Source organism: Salmo salar, chromosome ssa25 (genome assembly GCF_905237065.1).
Source record: "Salmo salar chromosome ssa25, Ssal_v3.1, whole genome shotgun sequence".
NCBI lineage: Eukaryota > Metazoa > Chordata > Actinopteri > Salmoniformes > Salmonidae > Salmo > Salmo salar.
The window spans coordinates 47,765,913-47,783,764 of NC_059466.1; the positions used below are offsets into that span (position 1 = coordinate 47,765,913).

The window sequence follows — 17,852 nt, forward strand, 5'->3', positions numbered from 1 at the left end:
GTTGTGATGTGATGGGATGCTGTCTGGGACTATTATAGTTTTATGTGGTGGGATGCTGTCTGGGACTATTATAGTTTTATGTGGTGGGATGCTGTCTGGGACTATTATAGTTTTATGTGGTGGAATGCTGTCTGGGACTATTTTAGTTTTATGTGGTGGGATGCTGTCTGGGACTATTATAGTTTTATGTGTTGGGATGCTGTCTGGGACTATTTTAGTTTTATGTGGGATGCTGTCTGGGACTATTATAGTTGTGATGTGGTGGGATGCTGTCTGGGACTATTATAGTTGTGATGTGATGGGATGCTGTCTGGGACTATTATAGTTGTATGTGGTAGGATGCTGTCTGGGACAATTATAGTTGTATTTGTGATGTGTTGATAGAGGAATGTTATTCCCCCTGGTGATGTCTAACATTTGGCCTGACGGTGACACCTAGACAGCTGTGAGAAGATGGAGTCACATCTAGTCACATCAGGAGGTGACAGCCTGGTTTCCTATGGACCACAGCAGGAGCCTGTGTGTGTGTGTGTGTGTGTGTGTGTGTGTGTGTGTGTGTGTGTGTGTGTGTGTGTGTGTGTGTGTGTGTGTGTGTGTGTGTGTGTGTGTGTGTGTGTGTGTGTGTGTACATACTTGCTCTGTGTCAGATCAACCATGATGAAGTCCTTTTCTAAAAGCAGCACCACTGCATAGGGATCCTGGATCTCTGTAGAAAGTATCACAGAGAACAAATACATTAAATACATACACAAGAATAAAAATGAAATATACTGTATGTTTATATATCTCCACAGAGTAACATATGTGTGTATTTGATGTATGTTATATATATATGTATATATGTATGTTCCTCTGTTCTCCACAGGTGTGTGACAGACAAAACAGAGAGAGTCATTAAGGTCTCACAGTGACACTCGTTACCATCTCGTTACAAGGAAGGAAGGAAGGAAGGAAGGAAGGCAGGGATGGTTGGCGAGAGGGAGAGGGAGAAAGAGGGAGGGAGAGAGAGAGGAAGATAGGGGATGGAGGGAGGGCGAGAAAGACAGTGAGAGAGGGAGGGAGAGAAAGAAAGCGAGGGAGGGAGGGAGGGAGGGAGGGAAAGAGAGTGAGGGAGGGAGGGTGAGAAAGAGAGCGAGGGAGGGAGGGTTGGATGGAAAGAGAGAGAGAGAGAGAGAGAGAGAGAGAGAGAGAGAAAGAGAGAGAGATTTTACTTAATCCTTCAAACCCCAGCTAATGACTATTGCCCCTCAACTCACCGTTGGAGTATGGGGTGTCACAGAGCACCATGAACTCTACGATAGGGTGGTCCATCTCCAGCACCGTGACGGCCTTGCCATGCATGATGGTCAGGGTGGGTCTCCGCCCCCCAACCTTGTCGTACGACAGACCCCCAGAAAAGATGATGTAGGGCTCACTGCTGTGGAAACAGAGAAGATGCCATAGGGCTCACTGCTGTGGAAACAGAGTAGATGCCATAGGACTAATTGCTGTGGATACAGAGAAGGTGCCGTAGTGCTCACTGCTGTCCCAGTCTAAAGTGGGGGTCACTGTCCCAGTCTAAAGTGGGGGTCACTGTCCCAGTCTAAAGTGGCTGTCACTGTCCCAGTCTAAAGTGGGGGTCACTGTCCCAGTCTAAAGTGGGGGTCACTGTCCCAGTCTAAAGTGGGGGTCACTGTCCCAGTCTAAAGTGGGGGTCACTGTCCCAGTCTAAAGTGGGGCTCACTGTCCCAGTCTAAAGTGGGTGTCACTGTCCCAGTCTAAAGTGGGTGTCACTGTCCCAGTCTAAAGTGGGGGTCACTGTCCCAGTCTAAAGTGGGGGTCACTGTCCCAGTCTAAAGTGGGGGTCACTGTCCCAGTCTAAAGTGGCTGTCACTGTCCCAGTCTAAAGTGGGTGTCACTGTCCCAGTCTAAAGTGGGGGTCACTGTCCCAGTCTAAAGTGGGGGTCACTGTCCCAGTCTAAAGTGGCTGTCACTGTCCCAGTCTAAAGTGGGGGTCACTGTCCCAGTCTAAAGTGGGGGTCACTGTCCCAGTCTAAAGTGGGTGTCACTGTCCCAGTCTAAAGTGGGTGTCACTGTTCCAGTCTAAAATGGGTGTCACTGTCCCAGTCTAAAGTGGGGGTCACTGTCCCAGTCTAAAGTGGGTGTCACTGTCCCAGTCTAAAGTGGGTGTCACTGTCCCAGTCTAAAGTGGGTGTCACTGTCCCAGTCTAAAGTGGGTGTCACTGTCCCAGTCTAAAGTGGGGCTCACTGTCCCAGTCTAAAGTGGGGCTCACTGTCCCAGTCTAAAGTGGGTGTCACTGTCCCAGTCTAAAGTGGGGGTCACTGTCCCAGTCTAAAGTGGGTGTCACTGTCCCAGTCTAAAGTGGGTGTCACTGTTCCAGTCTAAAGTGGGGGTAACTGTCCCAGTCTAAAGTGGGTGTCACTGTCCCAGTCTAAAGTGGGGCTCACTGTCCCAGACTAAAGTGGGTGTCACTGTCCCAGTCTAAAGTGGGTGTCACTGTCCCAGTCTAAAGTGGGGGTCACTGTCCCAGTCTAAAGTGGCTGTCACTGTCCCAGTCAAAGTGGGGGTCACTGTCCCAGTCTAAAGTGGGGGTCACTGTCCCAGTCTAAAGTGGGTGTCACTGTCCCAGTCTAAAGTGGGTGTCACTGTCCCAGTCTAAAGTGGGGGTCACTGTCCCAGTCTAAAGTGGGTGTCACTGTCCCAGTCTAAAGTGGGGCTCACTGTCCCAGTCTAAAGTGGGTGTCACTGTCCCAGTCTAAAGTGGGTGTCAGTGTCCCAGTCTAAAGTGGGGGTCACTGTCCCAGTCTAAAGTGGGTGTCACTGTCCCAGTCTAAAGTGGGTGTCACTGTCCCAGTCTAAAGTGGGGGTCACTGTCCCAGTCTAAAGTGGCTGTCACTGTCCCAGTCAAAGTGGGGGTCACTGTCCCAGTCTAAAGTGGGGGTCACTGTCCCAGTCTAAAGTGGGTGTCACTGTCCCAGTCTAAAGTGGGGGTCACTGTCCCAGTCTAAAGTGGGGGTCACTGTCCCAGTCTAAAGTGGGGGTCACTGTCCCAGTCTAAAGTGGCTGTCACTGTCCCAGTCAAAGTGGGGGTCACTGTCCCAGTCTAAAGTGGGTGTCACTGTCCCAGTCTAAAGTGGGTGTCACTGTCCCAGTCTAAAGTGGGTGTCATTGTCCCAGTCTAAAGTGGGTGTCACTGTCCCAGTCTAAAGTGGGGGTCACTGTGCCAGTCTAAAGTGGGTGTCACTGTCCCAGTCTAAAATGTCTGTCACTGTCCCAGTCTAAAGTGGGGGTCACTGTCCCAGTCTAAAGTGGGGGTCACTGTCCCAGTCTAAAGTGGGTGTCACTGTCCCAGTCTAAAGTGGGTGTCACTGTCCCAGTCTAAAATGGCTGTCACTGTCCCAGTCTAAAGTGGGTGTCACTGTCCCAGTCTAAAGTGGGTGTCACTGTCCAAGTCTAAAGTGGGTGTCACTGTCCCAGTCAAAAGTGGGGGTCACTGTCCCAGTCTAAAGTGGGTGTCACTGTCCCAGTCTAAAGTGGGTGTCACTGTCCCAGTCTAAAGTGGGTGTCACTGTCCCAGTCTAAAGTGGGGGTCACTGTCCCAGTCTAAAGTGGGTGTCACTGTCCCAGTCTAAAGTGGGTGTCACTGTCCCAGTCAAAAGTGGGTGTCACTGTCCCAGTCTAAAGTGGGTGTCACTGTCCCAGTCTAAAGTGGGTGTCACTGTCCCAGTCTAAAGTGGGTGTCACTGTCCCAGTCTAAAGTGGGTGTCACTGTCCCAGTCTAAAGTGGGGGTCACTGTCCCAGTCTAAAGTGGGTGTCACTGTCCCAGTCTAAAGTGGGTGTCACTGTCCCAGTCTAAAGTGGGTGTCACTGTCCCAGTCTAAAGTGGGTGTCACTGTCCCAGTCTAAAGTGGGGGTCACTGTCCCAGTCTAAAGTGGCTGTCACTGTCCCAGTCTAAAGTGGGGGTCACTGTCCCAGTCTAAAGTGGGGGTCACTGTCCCAGTCTGAAGTGGCTGTCACTGTCCCAGTCTAAAGTGGGGGTCACTGTCCCAGTCTAAAGTGGGTGTCACTGTCCCAGTCTAAAGTGGGTGTCAATATCCCAGTCTAAAGTGGGGGTCACTGTCCCAGTCTAAAGTGGCTGTCACTGTCCCAGTCTAAAGTGGGGGTCACTGTCCCAGTCTAAAGTGGCTGTCACTGTCCCAGTCTAAAGTGGGGGTCACTGTCCCAGTCTAAAGTGGGTGTCACTGTCCCAGTCTAAAGTGGGTGTCACTGTCCCAGTCTAAAGTGGGGGTCACTGTCCCAGTCTAAAGTGGCTGTCACTGTCCCAGTCTAAAGTGGGGGTCACTGTCCCAGTCTAAAGTGGGTGTCACTGTCCCAGTCTAAAGTGGGTGTCACTGTCCCAGTCTAAAGTGGGGGTCACTGTCCCAGTCTAAAGTGGGTGTCACTGTCCCAGTCTAAAGTGGGTGTCACTGTCCCAGTCTAAAGTGGCTGTCACTGTCCCAGTCTAAAGTGGCTGTCACTGTCCCAGTCTAAAGTGGGTGTCACTGTCCCAGTCTAAAGTGGGGGTCACTGTCCAAGTGTAAAGTGGCTGTCACTGTCCCAGTCTAAAGTGGGTGTCACTGTCCCAGTCTAAAGTGGGTGTCACTGTCCCAGTCTAAAGTGGCTGTCACTGTCCCAGTCTAAAGTGGGTGTCACTGTCCCAGTCTAAAGTGGGGGTCACTGTCCCAGTCTAAAGTGGCTGTCACTGTCCCAGTCTAAAGTGGGGGTCACTGTCCCAGTCTAAAGTGGGGGTCACTGTCCCAGTCTAAAGTGGGTGTCACTGTCCCAGTCTAAAGTGGCTGTCACTGTCCCAGTCTAAAGTGGGTGTCACTGTCCCAGTCTAAAGTGGGTTTCACTGTCCCAGTCTAAAGTGGGGGTCACTGTCCCAGTCTAAAGTGGGGGTCACTGTCCCAGTCTAAAGTGGGTGTCACTGTCCCAGTCTAAAGTGGGTGTCACTGTCCCAGTCTAAAGTGGGGGTCACTGTCCCAGTCTAAAGTAGGGGTCACTGTCCCAGTCTAAAGTGGCTGTCACTGTCCCAGTCTAAAGTGGGGGTCACTGTTCCAGTCTAAAGTGGGTGTCACTGTCCCAGTCTAAAGTGGGGCTCACTGTCCCAGTCTAAAGTGGGGGTCACTGTCCCAGTCTAAAGTGGGTGTCACTGTCCCAGTCTAAAGTGGCTGTCACTGTCCCAATCTAAAGTGGGTGTCACTGTCCCAGTCTAAAGTGGGTGTCACTGTCCCAGTCTAAAGTGGGGGTCACTGTCCCAGTCTAAAGTGGGGGTCACTGTCCCAGTCTAAAGTGGGGGTCACTGTCCCAGTCTAAAGTGGGGGTCACTGTCCCAGTCTAAAGTGGGTGTCACTGTCCCAGTCTAAAGTGGGGGTCACTGTCCCTGTCTAAAGTGGCTGTCACTGTCCCAGTCTAAAGTGGGGGTCACTGTTCCAGTCTAAAGTGGGTGTCACAGTCCAAGTCTAAAGTGGGGCTCACTGTCCCAGTCTAAAGTTGGTGTCACTGTCCCAGTCTAAAGTGGGTGTCACTGTCCCAGTCTAAAGTGGGGGTCACTGTCCCAGTCTAAAGTGGGGGTCACTGTCCCAGTCTAAAGTGGGTGTCACTGTCCCAGTCTAAAGTGGGTGTCACTGTCCCAGTCTAAAGTGGGGGTCACTGTCCCAGTCTAAAGTGGCTGTCACTGTCCCAGTCAAAGTGGGGGTCACTGTCCCAGTCTAAAGTGGGGGTCACTGTCCCAGTCTAAAGTGGGTGTCACTGTCCCAGTCTAAAGTGGGTGTCACTGTCCCAGTCTAAAGTGGGGGTCACTGTGCCAGTCTAAAGTGGGTGTCACTGTCCCAGTCTAAAGTGGGGGTCACTGTCCCAGTCTAAAATGTCTGTCACTGTCCCAGTCTAAAGTGGGTGTCACTGTCCCAGTCTAAAATGGGTGTCACTGTCCCAGTCTAAAGTGGGGGTCACTGTCCCAGTCTAAAGTGGGTGTCACTGTCCCAGTCTAAAGTGGCTGTCACTGTCCCAGTCTAAAGTGGGGGTCACTGTCCCAGTCTAAAGTGGGGGTCACTGTCCCAGTCTAAAGTGGGTGTCACTGTCCCAGTCTAAAGTGGCTGTCACTGTCCCAGTCTAAAGTGGGTGTCACTGTCCCAGTCTAAAGTGGGTTTCACTGTCCCAGTCTAAAGTGGGGGTCACTGTCCCAGTCTAAAGTGGGGGTCACTGTCCCAGTCTAAAGTGGGTGTCACTGTCCCAGTCTAAAGTGGGTGTCACTGTCCCAGTCTAAAGTGGGGGTCACTGTCCCAGTCTAAAGTAGGGGTCACTGTCCCAGTCTAAAGTGGCTGTCACTGTCCCAGTCTAAAGTGGGGGTCACTGTTCCAGTCTAAAGAGGGTGTCACTGTCCCAGTCTAAAGTGGGGCTCACTGTCCCAGTCTAAAGTGGGGGTCACTGTCCCAGTCTAAAGTGGGTGTCACTGTCCCAGTCTAAAGTGGCTGTCACTGTCCCAATCTAAAGTGGGTGTCACTGTCCCAGTCTAAAGTGGGTGTCACTGTCCCAGTCTAAAGTGGGGGTCACTGTCCCAGTCTAAAGTGGGGGTCACTGTCCCAGTCTAAAGTGGGGGTCACTGTCCCAGTCTAAAGTGGGTGTCACTGTCCCAGTCTAAAGTGGGGGTCACTGTCCCTGTCTAAAGTGGCTGTCACTGTCCCAGTCTAAAGTGGGGGTCACTGTTCCAGTCTAAAGTGGGTGTCACAGTCCAAGTCTAAAGTGGGGCTCACTGTCCCAGTCTAAAGTGGGTGTCACTGTCCCAGTCTAAAGTGGGTGTCACTGTCCCAGTCTAAAGTGGGGGTCACTGTCCCAGTCTAAAGTGGGTGTCACTGTCCCAGTCTAAAGTGGGTGTCACTGTCCCAGTCTAAAGTGGGGGTCACTGTCCCAGTCTAAAGTGGCTGTCACTGTCCCAGTCAAAGTGGGGGTCACTGTCCCAGTCTAAAGTGGGGGTCACTGTCCCAGTCTAAAGTGGGTGTCACTGTCCCAGTCTAAAGTGGGTGTCACTGTCCCAGTCTAAAGTGGGGGTCACTGTGCCAGTCTAAAGTGGGTGTCACTGTCCCAGTCTAAAGTGGGGGTCACTGTCCCAGTCTAAAATGTCTGTCACTGTCCCAGTCTAAAGTGGGTGTCACTGTCCCAGTCTAAAATGGGTGTCACTGTCCCAGTCTAAAGTGGGTGCCACTGTCCCAGTCTAAAGTGGGTGTCACTGTCCCAGTCAAAAGTGGGGGTCACTGTCCCAGTCTAAAGTGGGTGTCACTGTCCCAGTCTAATGTGGGTGTCACTGTCCCAGTCTAAAGTGGGTGTCACTGTCCCAGTCTAAAGTGGGTGTCACTGTCCCAGTCTAAAGTGGGGGTCTCTGTCCCTGTCTAAAGTGGGTGTCACTGTCCCAGTCTAAAGTGGGTGTCACTGTCCCAGTCTAAAGTGGCTGTCACTGTCCCAGTCTAAAGTGGCTGTCACTGTCCCAGTCTAAAGTGGGTGTCACTGTCCCAGTCTAAAGTGGGGGTCACTGTCCCAGTCTAAAGTGGCTGTCACTGTCCCAGTCTAAAGTGGGGGTCACTGTCCCAGTCTAAAGTGGGGGTCACTGTCTCAGTCTAAAGTGGCTGTCACTGTCCCAGTCTAAAGTGGATGTCACTGTCCCAGTCTAAAGTGGCTGTCACTGTCCCAGTCTAAAGTGGGTGTCACTGTCCCAGTCTAAAGTGGGTGTCACTGTCCCAGTCTAAAGTGGCTGTCACTGTCCCAGTCTAAAGTGGCTGTCACTGTCCCAGTCTAAAGTGGGTGTCACTGTCCCAGTCTAAAGTGGGGGTCACTGTCCCAGTCTAAAGTGGCTGTCACTGTCCCAGTCTAAAGTGGGGGTCACTGTCCCAGTCTAAAGTGGGGGTCACTGTCTCAGTCTAAAGTGGGTGTCACTGTCCCAGTCTAAAGTGGATGTCACTGTCCCAGTCTAAAGTGGCTGTCACTGTCCCAGTCTAAAGTGGGTGTCACTGTCCCAGTCTAAAGTGGGTGTCACTGTCCCAGTCTAAAGAGGGTGTCACTGTCCCAGTCTAAAGTGGGTGTCACTGTCCCTGTCTAAAGTGGCTGTCTCTGTCCCAGTCTAAAGTGGGTGTCACTGTGAGTACTTGACTCACATTTTCTTAATTTGCTTTTCTATACAGTTGAAGTCAGAAGTTTACATACACTTAGGTTGGAGTCATTAAAACACGTGTTTCAACCACTCCACAAATTTCTATAGTTTTGGAAAGTCGGTTAGGACATCTACTTCGTGCATGACACAAGTAATTTTTCCAACAACTGTTTACAGACAGATTATATTACTTATAATTCACTTTATCACCATTCCAGTGGGTCAGAAGTTTACATACACCAAGTTGACTGTGCCTTTAAACAGCTTGGAAAATTTGCTGAAAATGATGTCATGGCTTTAGAAGCTTCTGATAGGCTAATTGACATCATTTGAGTCAATTGGAGGTGTACCTGTGGATGTATTTCAAGGCCTACCTTCAAACTCAATGCCTCTTTGCTTGACATCATGTGGAAATCAAAAGAAATCAGCCAAGACCTCAGAATAAAAACTGTAGACCTCCACAAGTCTGATTAATCCTTGGGAGCAATTTCCAAATGCCTGAAGGTACCACGTTCATCTGTACAAACAATGGTACGCAAGTATAAACACCATTCGACCACGCAATCATCAAACCGCTCAGGAAGGAGAAGTGTTCTGTCTCCTAGAGATGAAAATACTTTGGTGCGAAAAGTGCAAATCAATCCCAGAACAACAGCAAAAGACCTTGTGATGATGCTGAAGGAAACAGGTACAAAAGTATCTATATCCACAGTAAAACGAGTGCTATATCGACATAACCTGAAAGGCCGCTGTTCCAAAACCACCATAAAAATGCCAGACTACGGTTTGCAACTGCACATGGGGACAAAGATCGAACTTTTTGGAGAAATGTCCTCTGGTCTGATGAACATCGTTATGTTTGGAGGAAAAAGGGGGAGGCTTGCAAGCTGAAGAACACCATACCAACCGTGAAGCACGGGGGTGGCAGCATCATGTTGTGGGGGGTGCTTTGCTGCAGGAGGGACTGGTGCACTTCACAAAATAGATGGCATCATGAGGAGAGAGAATGATGTGGATATATTAAAGCAACATCTCAAGACATCAATCAGGAAGTTAAAGCTTGGTCGCAAATGGGTTTTCCAAATGGACAATGACCCCAAGCATACTTCCAAAGTTGTGGCAAAATGGCTTAAGGACAACAAAGTCAAGGTATTGGAGTGGCCATCACAAAGCCCTGACCTCAACCCTATAGAAAATTTGTGGGCAGAACTGAAAAAGAGTGTGCGAGCAAGTATACCCATAAACCTGACTCAGTTACACCAGCTCTGTCAGGAGGAATGGGCCAAAATTCACCCAACATATTGTGGGAAGACTATCCGAAACATTTTACCCAAGTTAAACAATTTAAAGGCAATGCTACCAAATACGAATTGAGTGTATGTAAATGTCCGACCCACTGGGAATGTGATGAAAGCTGAAAAAAATCATTCTCTCTACTATTATTCTGACATTTCACATTCTTAAAATAAAGTGGTGATCCTAACTGACCTATGACAGGAATCTTTACTAGGATTAAATGTCAGGAATTGTATAAAACTGAGTTGAAATGTATTTGGCTAAGGTGTATGTAAAACTTCCAACTTCAACTGACAACAAAGATCATGAATCTCGATAGGAAGTTCAGAGGCTCTCCTCTCAATCCCGTGGGTGGAGATATGAAATGCTTTTAAAAGGCTCCCTGTACTGTTAATTGTCTTCTGGTGTGATATAAAGCCTGCAGATGGATGACTCAGACCTATCTGGAACATGTTCATACTGAGTTTCATTTCAGAAGCACATCAAAATAGTTTTGGGCAAATACAAACATTGAAAATTTAAATTAATTTGCACTACACGAGGACTGCTTTTGACATTAATTTGTTTGGTGCAATATCAAAGAGAACTTCTCTGTATTTGAGGGTGAATGGAAAAGAGGGCAAAAACATTTATCTAAACACTTCCTAGAAAATGGGTTATGACTAATGTGTCCCCGCTAGCGGGACAACTTCCGGTGAAACTGGAGGGCGAACAATTGAAATAAATAATCATAAACATTATGTATATTAAACATTTAGGTACATACAAGTGTCTTATATCGGTTGAAAACTTAAATTTTTGTTAACCTAACTGCACTGTCCGATTTACAGTAGCTATTACAGCGAAAGCATACCATGCGATTGATTGAGGATGGCGCCCAACATCAAAATATTGTTCCACTGGCACAGGTTTCATAAATTTACAAATAGCGATTAAATATTCACTTACTTTTTGAAAATCTTCCTCTGATTTGTCATCCAAAGGGTCCCAGCTATAACATGTAGTGTCATTTTGTTAGATAAAATCCTTCTTCTAATCCCAAAAAGGCTGTTTAGTTGGCGTCGTCGATTTGAGTAATCCACTCGTTCAACATGCAAAGAACGGAATCCAAAAATCTACCTCTAAACTTTGTTTCAGCAAGTCAAAATATGTTTCTAGTTACTTCTCAGATACCCTAAAATGTAATCAAACTATAATATTTCTAACTGAAAGAAGTATGTTCAAAAGGAAAACAATTTTAGCAGGTGCGTTCTGTCTTCATCGCGCGAGCATACACACATTTCCAAGACTGTGTCCCTGTACTGAAACTCATATTTCTTATTAGTTTTGGAAGTTACAACCCTGAAACCTTGAACATAGACTGCTGACACCCTGTAGAAGCCATAGGATTTGCATCCTGGGAGCTAGAATTGAGTATGCCCCAGAATCTGGTTGGTTTTTCTTTGGATTTTCTCCTACCATATTTATTGTGTTATATTCTCCTACATTATTTTACAATTTCTACAAACTGCAAAGTGTTCTTTCCAATGGTACCAATTATATGCATATCCTGGCTTCAGGGCCTGAGCAACAGGCAGGTTACTTTGGGCACATAAATCAAAGTGGAAATTGAGAAAAAAGGGTCCTAGCCCTATGAAGTTAGAGACACATGGTTTACCTGTTACATGCTTCTGGTTTACCTGTTAGAGGCTCATGGGTTACCTGTTTCTGGAGGTCTTGTATTCCACCTTGAGGATGGGCTTACACGACTCCTTCCTCCCTTCCTTCAGTATCTTCCCTAGGGGAGACGAGAAAAGGGAACATCTCAAAAAGTGGACTATCCCTTTAAATGTTTACAGTTTTTATACTTTGATAATAAGAGTTATTAGAATCTCTCAGTCTTTCAAATCACTGTCATCAACTGTAATTCTAAACTGATCAAACTGTAATGGAATTTAGTAATACAGTAGAATAACCTCTGTGTGAGTTTGCATATTCTGTTCAACAACACATTTTGTCTCTTTTCCTCATCAAAGCATCTGTTTCTATCTAATTCCTATGCTAACTGTGATTAACAAGCTGGGGAGTGGAGGGAAGTAGAATAGAACATGTTGAATAATGTGGCGGCGGTGGGTGACCTAGATGTAAGTCGTTTACAATGTTTACCTCTTCTGAAGTCTACTGTATGTACAGTGGTTCTTCATTTAAAAGTTTTGAGTTTATGCCGCTACAGTTTCTGGTAGATGGTGACAGATTGTGGTAAATTGCATCATTCTGGCAACAATGGCTGACACTTAAAATAACTTGCCATAGAATTCGGCGGCACCCTGCAAGATGTGCTGTAGTACGCCGCCACTTGTAAAGGAAGAACCACTGTAAGGCAGTATACCTCCCTCTGGGATCTGACCTGGCATATCATCCAGGATACTGGGTTCATCTCTTACGGTATTCATGACAAAACATCCTTCTCAAAATACAGTGTAAACAGCTAATAAGCCTACATATGAAACAGAAAATGCAGTTTAAACAGCTAATAAGCCTACATATGAATCAGAAAATGCAGTTTAAACAGCTAATAAGCCTACATATGAAAGAGATAATACAACCTCAAGTCATAATAATCTACATCGAGCAGAGCAGAGAAGAACAGAACAGAGCAGAACCAAAACAGAGCAGAATAGAGCAGAGCAGAACAGAGAAGAACCAAAACAGAGCAGAGAAGAACAAAACAGAACAGAGCAGAACTGAGCAGGGTAGAACTGAGCAGAACAGAGCAGAACACAAAGCAGAACAGAGTAGAGCAAAACAGAGCAGAAAAGAACAGAGCAGAACCAAACAGAACAGAGCGGAAAACAGCAGAACACAGAGTAGAACAGAGCAGAACAGATCAGACTAGAACAGAACAGAACAGAGCAGAACAGAGTAGAGCAGAGCAGAACAGAACAGACACAGAGCAGAAAAGACACAGAGCAGAGTAGAACAGAGTAGAACAGAGCAGAACATAGCAGAAAAGAACACAGCAGAACACAGGGCAGAACAGAGCAGAACAGAGCAGAACAGAGCAAATCAGAGTAGAACAGAACACAGCAGAACATAGGGCAGAACAGAGCACAACAGAGCAGATCAGAACAGAGAAGACACAGAGCAGAACAGAACATAGCGGAATAGAACAGAGTCAAAGTAGAATGTCTCTTGCTGAGGTGAAAGAAGAATCTCTCGCTCTCTCTCTGACCTGCCTAGTCATATAAAGTAAAATAAAATAAAATAAAATAAAAATAATTGCCCACTGTTCCAGTCCTATTAGCCCACTGCTCCAGTCCTATTAGCCCATTTCTCCAGTCCTATTAGCCCACTGCTCCAGTCCTATTAGCCCACTGCTCCAGTCCTATTAGCCCACTGCTCCAGTCCTATTAGCCTATTAGCCCACTATCTCCAGTCCTATTAGCCCACTGCTCCCATCCTATTAGCCCACAGCTCCAGTCCTATTAGCCCACTTCTCCAGTCCTATTAGCCCACTGCTCCAGTCCTATTAGACCACTGCTCCAGTCCTATTAGCCCACTGCTCCAGTTATTTAGCCCACTGCTCCAGTCCTATTAGCCCACTGCTCCAGTCCTATTAGCCCACTACTCCAGTCCTATTAGCCCACTGCTCCTGTCCTGTTAGCCCACTCCTCCAGTCCTATTAGCCCACTGCTCCTGTCCTGTTAGCCCACTCCTCCAGTCCTATTAGCCCACTGCTCCAGTCCTATTAGCCCACTGCTCCAGTTCTATTAGCCCACTGCTCCAGTCCTATTCGCCCACTGCTCCAGTCCTATTAGCCCCATGCTACAGTCCTATTAGCCCACTGCTCCAGTCCTGTTAGCCCACTGCCCCAGACCTATTAGCCCACTGCTCCAGTCCTATTGGCCCACTGCTCCAGTCCTATTAGCCCACTGCTCCAGTCCTATTAGCCCACTGCTCCAGTCCTATTAGCCTATTAGCCCACTATCTCCAGTCCTATTAGCCCACTGCTCCAGTCCTATTAGCCCACCGCCCCAGTCCTATTAGCCCACTGCTCCAGTCCTATTAGCCCACTGCTCCAGTCCTATTAGCCCACTGCTCCAGTCCTATTAGCCCACTGCTCCAGTCCTATTAGCCCACTGCTCCAGTTCTTTTAGTCCACTGCTCCAGTCCTATTAGACCACTGCTCCAGTCCTATTAGCCCACTGCTCCAGTCCTGTTAGCCCACTCCTCCAGTCCTATTAGCCCACATGCTCCATTCTTATTAGCCCACTGCTCCAGTTCTATTAGCCCACTGCTCCAGTCCTATTCACCCACTGCTCCAGACCTATTAGCCCCTTGCTCCAGTCCTATTAGCCCACTGCTCCAGTCCTGTTAGCCCGCTGCTCCAGTCCTATTAGCCCGCTGCTCCAGTCCTATTAGCCCGCTGCTCCAGTCCTATTAGCCCACTGCTCCAGTCCTATTAGCCCCCTGCTTCAGTCCTATTTGCCAACTGCTCTAGTCCTATTAGCCCACTGCTCCAGTTCTATTAGCCCACTGCTCCAGTCCAATTAGCCCACTGCTCCAGTTCTATTAGCCCACTGCTCCAGTCCTATTAGCCCACTGCTCCAGTTCTTTTAGCCCACTGCTCCATTCCTATTAGCCCACTGCTCCATTCCTATTAGCCCACTGCTCCAGTCCTATTAGCCCACTGCTCCAGTCCTATTAGCCCACTGCTCCAGTCCTATTAGCCTATTAGCCCACTATCTCCAGTCCTATTAGCCCACTGCTCCCATCCTATTAGCCCACAGCTCCAGTACTATTAGCCCACTTCTCCAGTCCTATTAGCCCACTGCTCCAGTCCTATTAGACCACTGCTCCAGTCCTATTAGCCCACTGCTCCAGTTCTTTAGCCCACTGCTCCAGTCCTATTAGCCCACTGCTCCAGTCCTATTAGCCCACTACTCCAGTCCTATTAGCCCACTGCTCCTGTCCTGTTAGCCCACTCCTCCAGTCCTAAAAGCCCACTGCTCCTGTCCTGTAAGCCCACTCCTCCAGTCCTATTAGCCCACTGCTCCAGTCCTATTAGCCCACTGCTCCAGTTCTATTCCCACCTCCAGTCCTATTCGCCCACTGCTCCAGTCCTATTAGCCCCCTGCTACAGTCCTATTAGCCCACTGCTCCAGTCCTGTTAGCCCACTGCCCCAGACCTATTAGCCCACATGCTCCAGTCCTATTGGCCCACTGCTCCAGTCTTATTAGCCCACTGCTCCAGTCCTATTAGCCCACTGCTCCAGTCCTATTAGCCTTTAGCCCACTACTCCAGTCCTATTAGCCCACTGCTCCAGTCCTATTAGCCGCTCCAGTCCTATTAGCCCACTGCTCCAGTCCTATTAGCCCACTGCTCCAGTCCTGTTAGCCCACTCCTCCAGTCCTATTAGCCCACTGCTCCAGTCCTATTAGCCCACTGCTCCAGTTCTATTGCCACTGCTCCAGTCCTATTAGACCACTGCTCCAGTCCTATTAGCCCACTGCTCCAGTCCTGTTAGCCCACTCCTCCAGTCCTATTAGCCCACATGCTCCATTCTTATTAGCCCACTGCTCCAGTTCTATTAGCCCACTGCTCCAGTCCTATTCACGCACTGCTCCAGACCTATTAGCCCCCTGCTCCAGTCCTATTAGCCCACTGCTCCAGTCCTGTTAGCCCACTGCTCCAGTCCTATTAGCCCACTGCTCCAGTCCTGTTAGCCCACTGCTCCAGTCCTATTAGCCCACTGCTCCAGTCCTATTAGCCCCGCTTCAGTCCTATTTGCCAACTGCTCCAGTCCTATTAGCCCACTGCTCCAGTTCTATTAGCCCACTGCTCCAGTCCAATTAGCCCACTGCTCCAGTTCTATTAGCCCACTGCTCCAGTCCTATTAGCCCACTGCTCCAGTTCTTTTAGCCCACTGCTCCATTCCTATTAGCCCACTGCTCCATTCCTATTAGCCCACTGTTCCAGTCCTATGAGCCCACTGCTCCAGTACTATAAGCCCCCTGCTCCATTCATATTAGCCCACTGCTCCAGTCTTATTAGCCCACTACTCCAGTCCTATTAGCCCACTGCTCCAGTCCTGTTAGCCCACTGCCCCAGTCCTATTAGCCCACTGCTCCAGTCCTATTAGCCCACTGCTCCAGTTCTATTAGCCCACTTCTCCAGTCCTATTAGCCCACTGCTCCAGTTCTATTAGCCCACTGCTCCAGTCCTATTAGCCCACTGCTCCAGTCTTATTAGCCCACTGCTCCAGTTCTTCCCAGTCCTATTAGCCCACTGCTCCAGTCCTGTTAGCCCACTGCCCCAGTCCTATTAGCCCACTGCTCCAGTCCTATTAGCCCACTGCTCCAGTCCTATTAGCCCACTGCTCCAGTCCTATTAGCCCACTGCTCCAGTTCTTTTAGCCCACTGCTCCAGTCCTATTAGCCCACTGCTCCAGTCCTATTAGCCCACTGCTCAAGTTCTATTCTCCAGTCGTATTAGCCCACTGCTCCAGTCCTGTTAGCCCACTGCCCCAGTCATATTAGCCCACTGCTCCAATCCTATTGGCCCACTGCTCCAGTCCTATTAGCCCACTGCTCCAGTCCTATTAGCCCACTGCTCCAGTCCTATTTGCCCGCTGCTCCAGTCCTATTAGCCCACTGCTCCAGTTCTATTAGCCCACTGCTCCAGTCCTATTAGCCCACTGCTCCAGTTCTTTTAGCCCACTGCTCCATTCCTATTAGCCCACTGTTCCAGTCCTATAAGCCCACTGCTCCAGTACTATAAGCCCACTGCTCCAATCCTATTAGCCCACTGCTCCAGTCCTATTAGCCCGCTGCTCTAGTCCTATTAGCCCACTGCTCCAGTCCTATTAGCTCCCAGCTCCAGTCCTATTAGCAACTGCTCCAGTCCTATTAGCCCCCTGCTCCAGTCCTATTAGCCCGCTGCTCTAGTCCTATTAGCCCACTGCTCCAGTCCTATTAGCTCCCAGCTCCAGTCCTATTAGCAACTGCTCCAGTCCTATTAGCCCCCTGCTCCAGTTCTATTAGCCCACTGCTCCAGTCCTATTAGCCCACTGCTCCAGTTCTATTAGCCCACTGCTCCAGTCCTATTAGCCCCCTGCTCCAGTCCTATTTGCCAACTGCTCTAGTCCTATTAGCCCACTGCTCCAGTTCTATTAGCCCACTGCTCCAGTCCAATTAGCCCACTGCTCCAGTTCTATTAGCCCACTGCTCCAGTCCTATTAGCCCACTGCTCCAGTTCTTTTAGCCCACTGCTCCATTCCTATTAGCCCACTGCTCCATTCCTATTAGCCCACTGTTCCAGTCCTATGAGCCCACTGCTCCAGTACTATAAGCCCCCTGCTCCATTCATATTAGCCCACTGCTCCAGTCTTATTAGCCCACTGCTCCAGTCCTATTTGCCCGCTGCTCCAGTCCTATTAGCCCACTGCTCCAGTTCTATTAGCCCACTGCTCCAGTCCTATTAGCCCACTGCTCCAGTTCTTTTAGCCCACTGCTCCATTCCTATTAGCCCACTGTTCCAGTCCTATAAGCCCACTGCTCCAGTACTATAAGCCCACTGCTCCATTCCTATTAGCCCACTGCTCCAGTCCTATTAGCCCACTGCTCCAGTCCTATGAGCCCACTGCTCCAGTCCTATTAGCCCACTGCTCCAGTCCTATTAGCCCACTGCTCCAGTTCTATTAGCCCACTGCTCCAGTTCTTTTAGCCCACTGCTCCAGTTCTATTAGCCCACTGCTCCAGTCCTATTAGCCCACTGCTCCAGTCCTATTAGCCCACTGCTCCAGTCCTATTAGCCCGCTGCTCTAGTCCTATTAGCCCACTGCTCCAGTCCTATTAGCTCCCAGCTCCAGTCCTATTAGCAACTGCTCCAGTCCTATTAGCCCCCTGCTCCAGTTCTATTAGCCCACTGCTCCAGTCCTATTAGCCCACTGCTCCAGTTCTATTAGCCCACTGCTCCAGTCCTATTAGCCCACTGCTCCAGTTCTTTTAGCCCACTGCTCCATTCCTATTAGCCCACTGCTCCATTCCTAATAGCCCACTGCTCCAGTCCTATTAGCCCACTGCTCCAGTTCTATTCTCCAGTCCTATTAGCACACTGCTCCAGTCCTATTAGCCCACTGCTACAGTTCTTTTAGCCCACTGCTCCAGTTCTATTAGCCCACTGCTCAAGTCCTAAAAGCCCACTGCTCCAGTACTATAAGCCCACTGCTCCATACCTATAAGCCCACTGCTCCAGTCCTATTAGCCCACTGCTCCAGTTCTATTCTCCAGTCCTATTAGCACACTGCTCCAGTTTTATTAGCCCACTGCTCCAGTCCTATTAGCCCACTGCTCCAGTCCTAATAGCCGCCTGCTCCAGTCCTATTAGCCAACA

At 49.0% G+C, this 17,852-nt stretch overlaps 1 protein-coding gene across 1 annotated transcript in view; it reads right to left on the reverse strand.

Annotated features, from left to right (window-relative positions):
- LOC106586892 (syntaxin-binding protein 5-like) overlaps positions 1-17,852 on the reverse strand; it is a 252,842-nt gene that overhangs the window by 80,727 nt on the left and 154,263 nt on the right. Inside the window, exons 9-11 of the mRNA XM_014174622.2 lie at positions 11,180-11,255; positions 1,257-1,417; positions 634-706 (exon numbers count right to left, since the gene is read on the reverse strand). Of these exons, the coding sequence (XP_014030097.1) occupies positions 634-706; positions 1,257-1,417; positions 11,180-11,255 (310 nt within the window). The remainder of the gene's footprint in view (positions 1-633; positions 707-1,256; positions 1,418-11,179; positions 11,256-17,852) is intronic.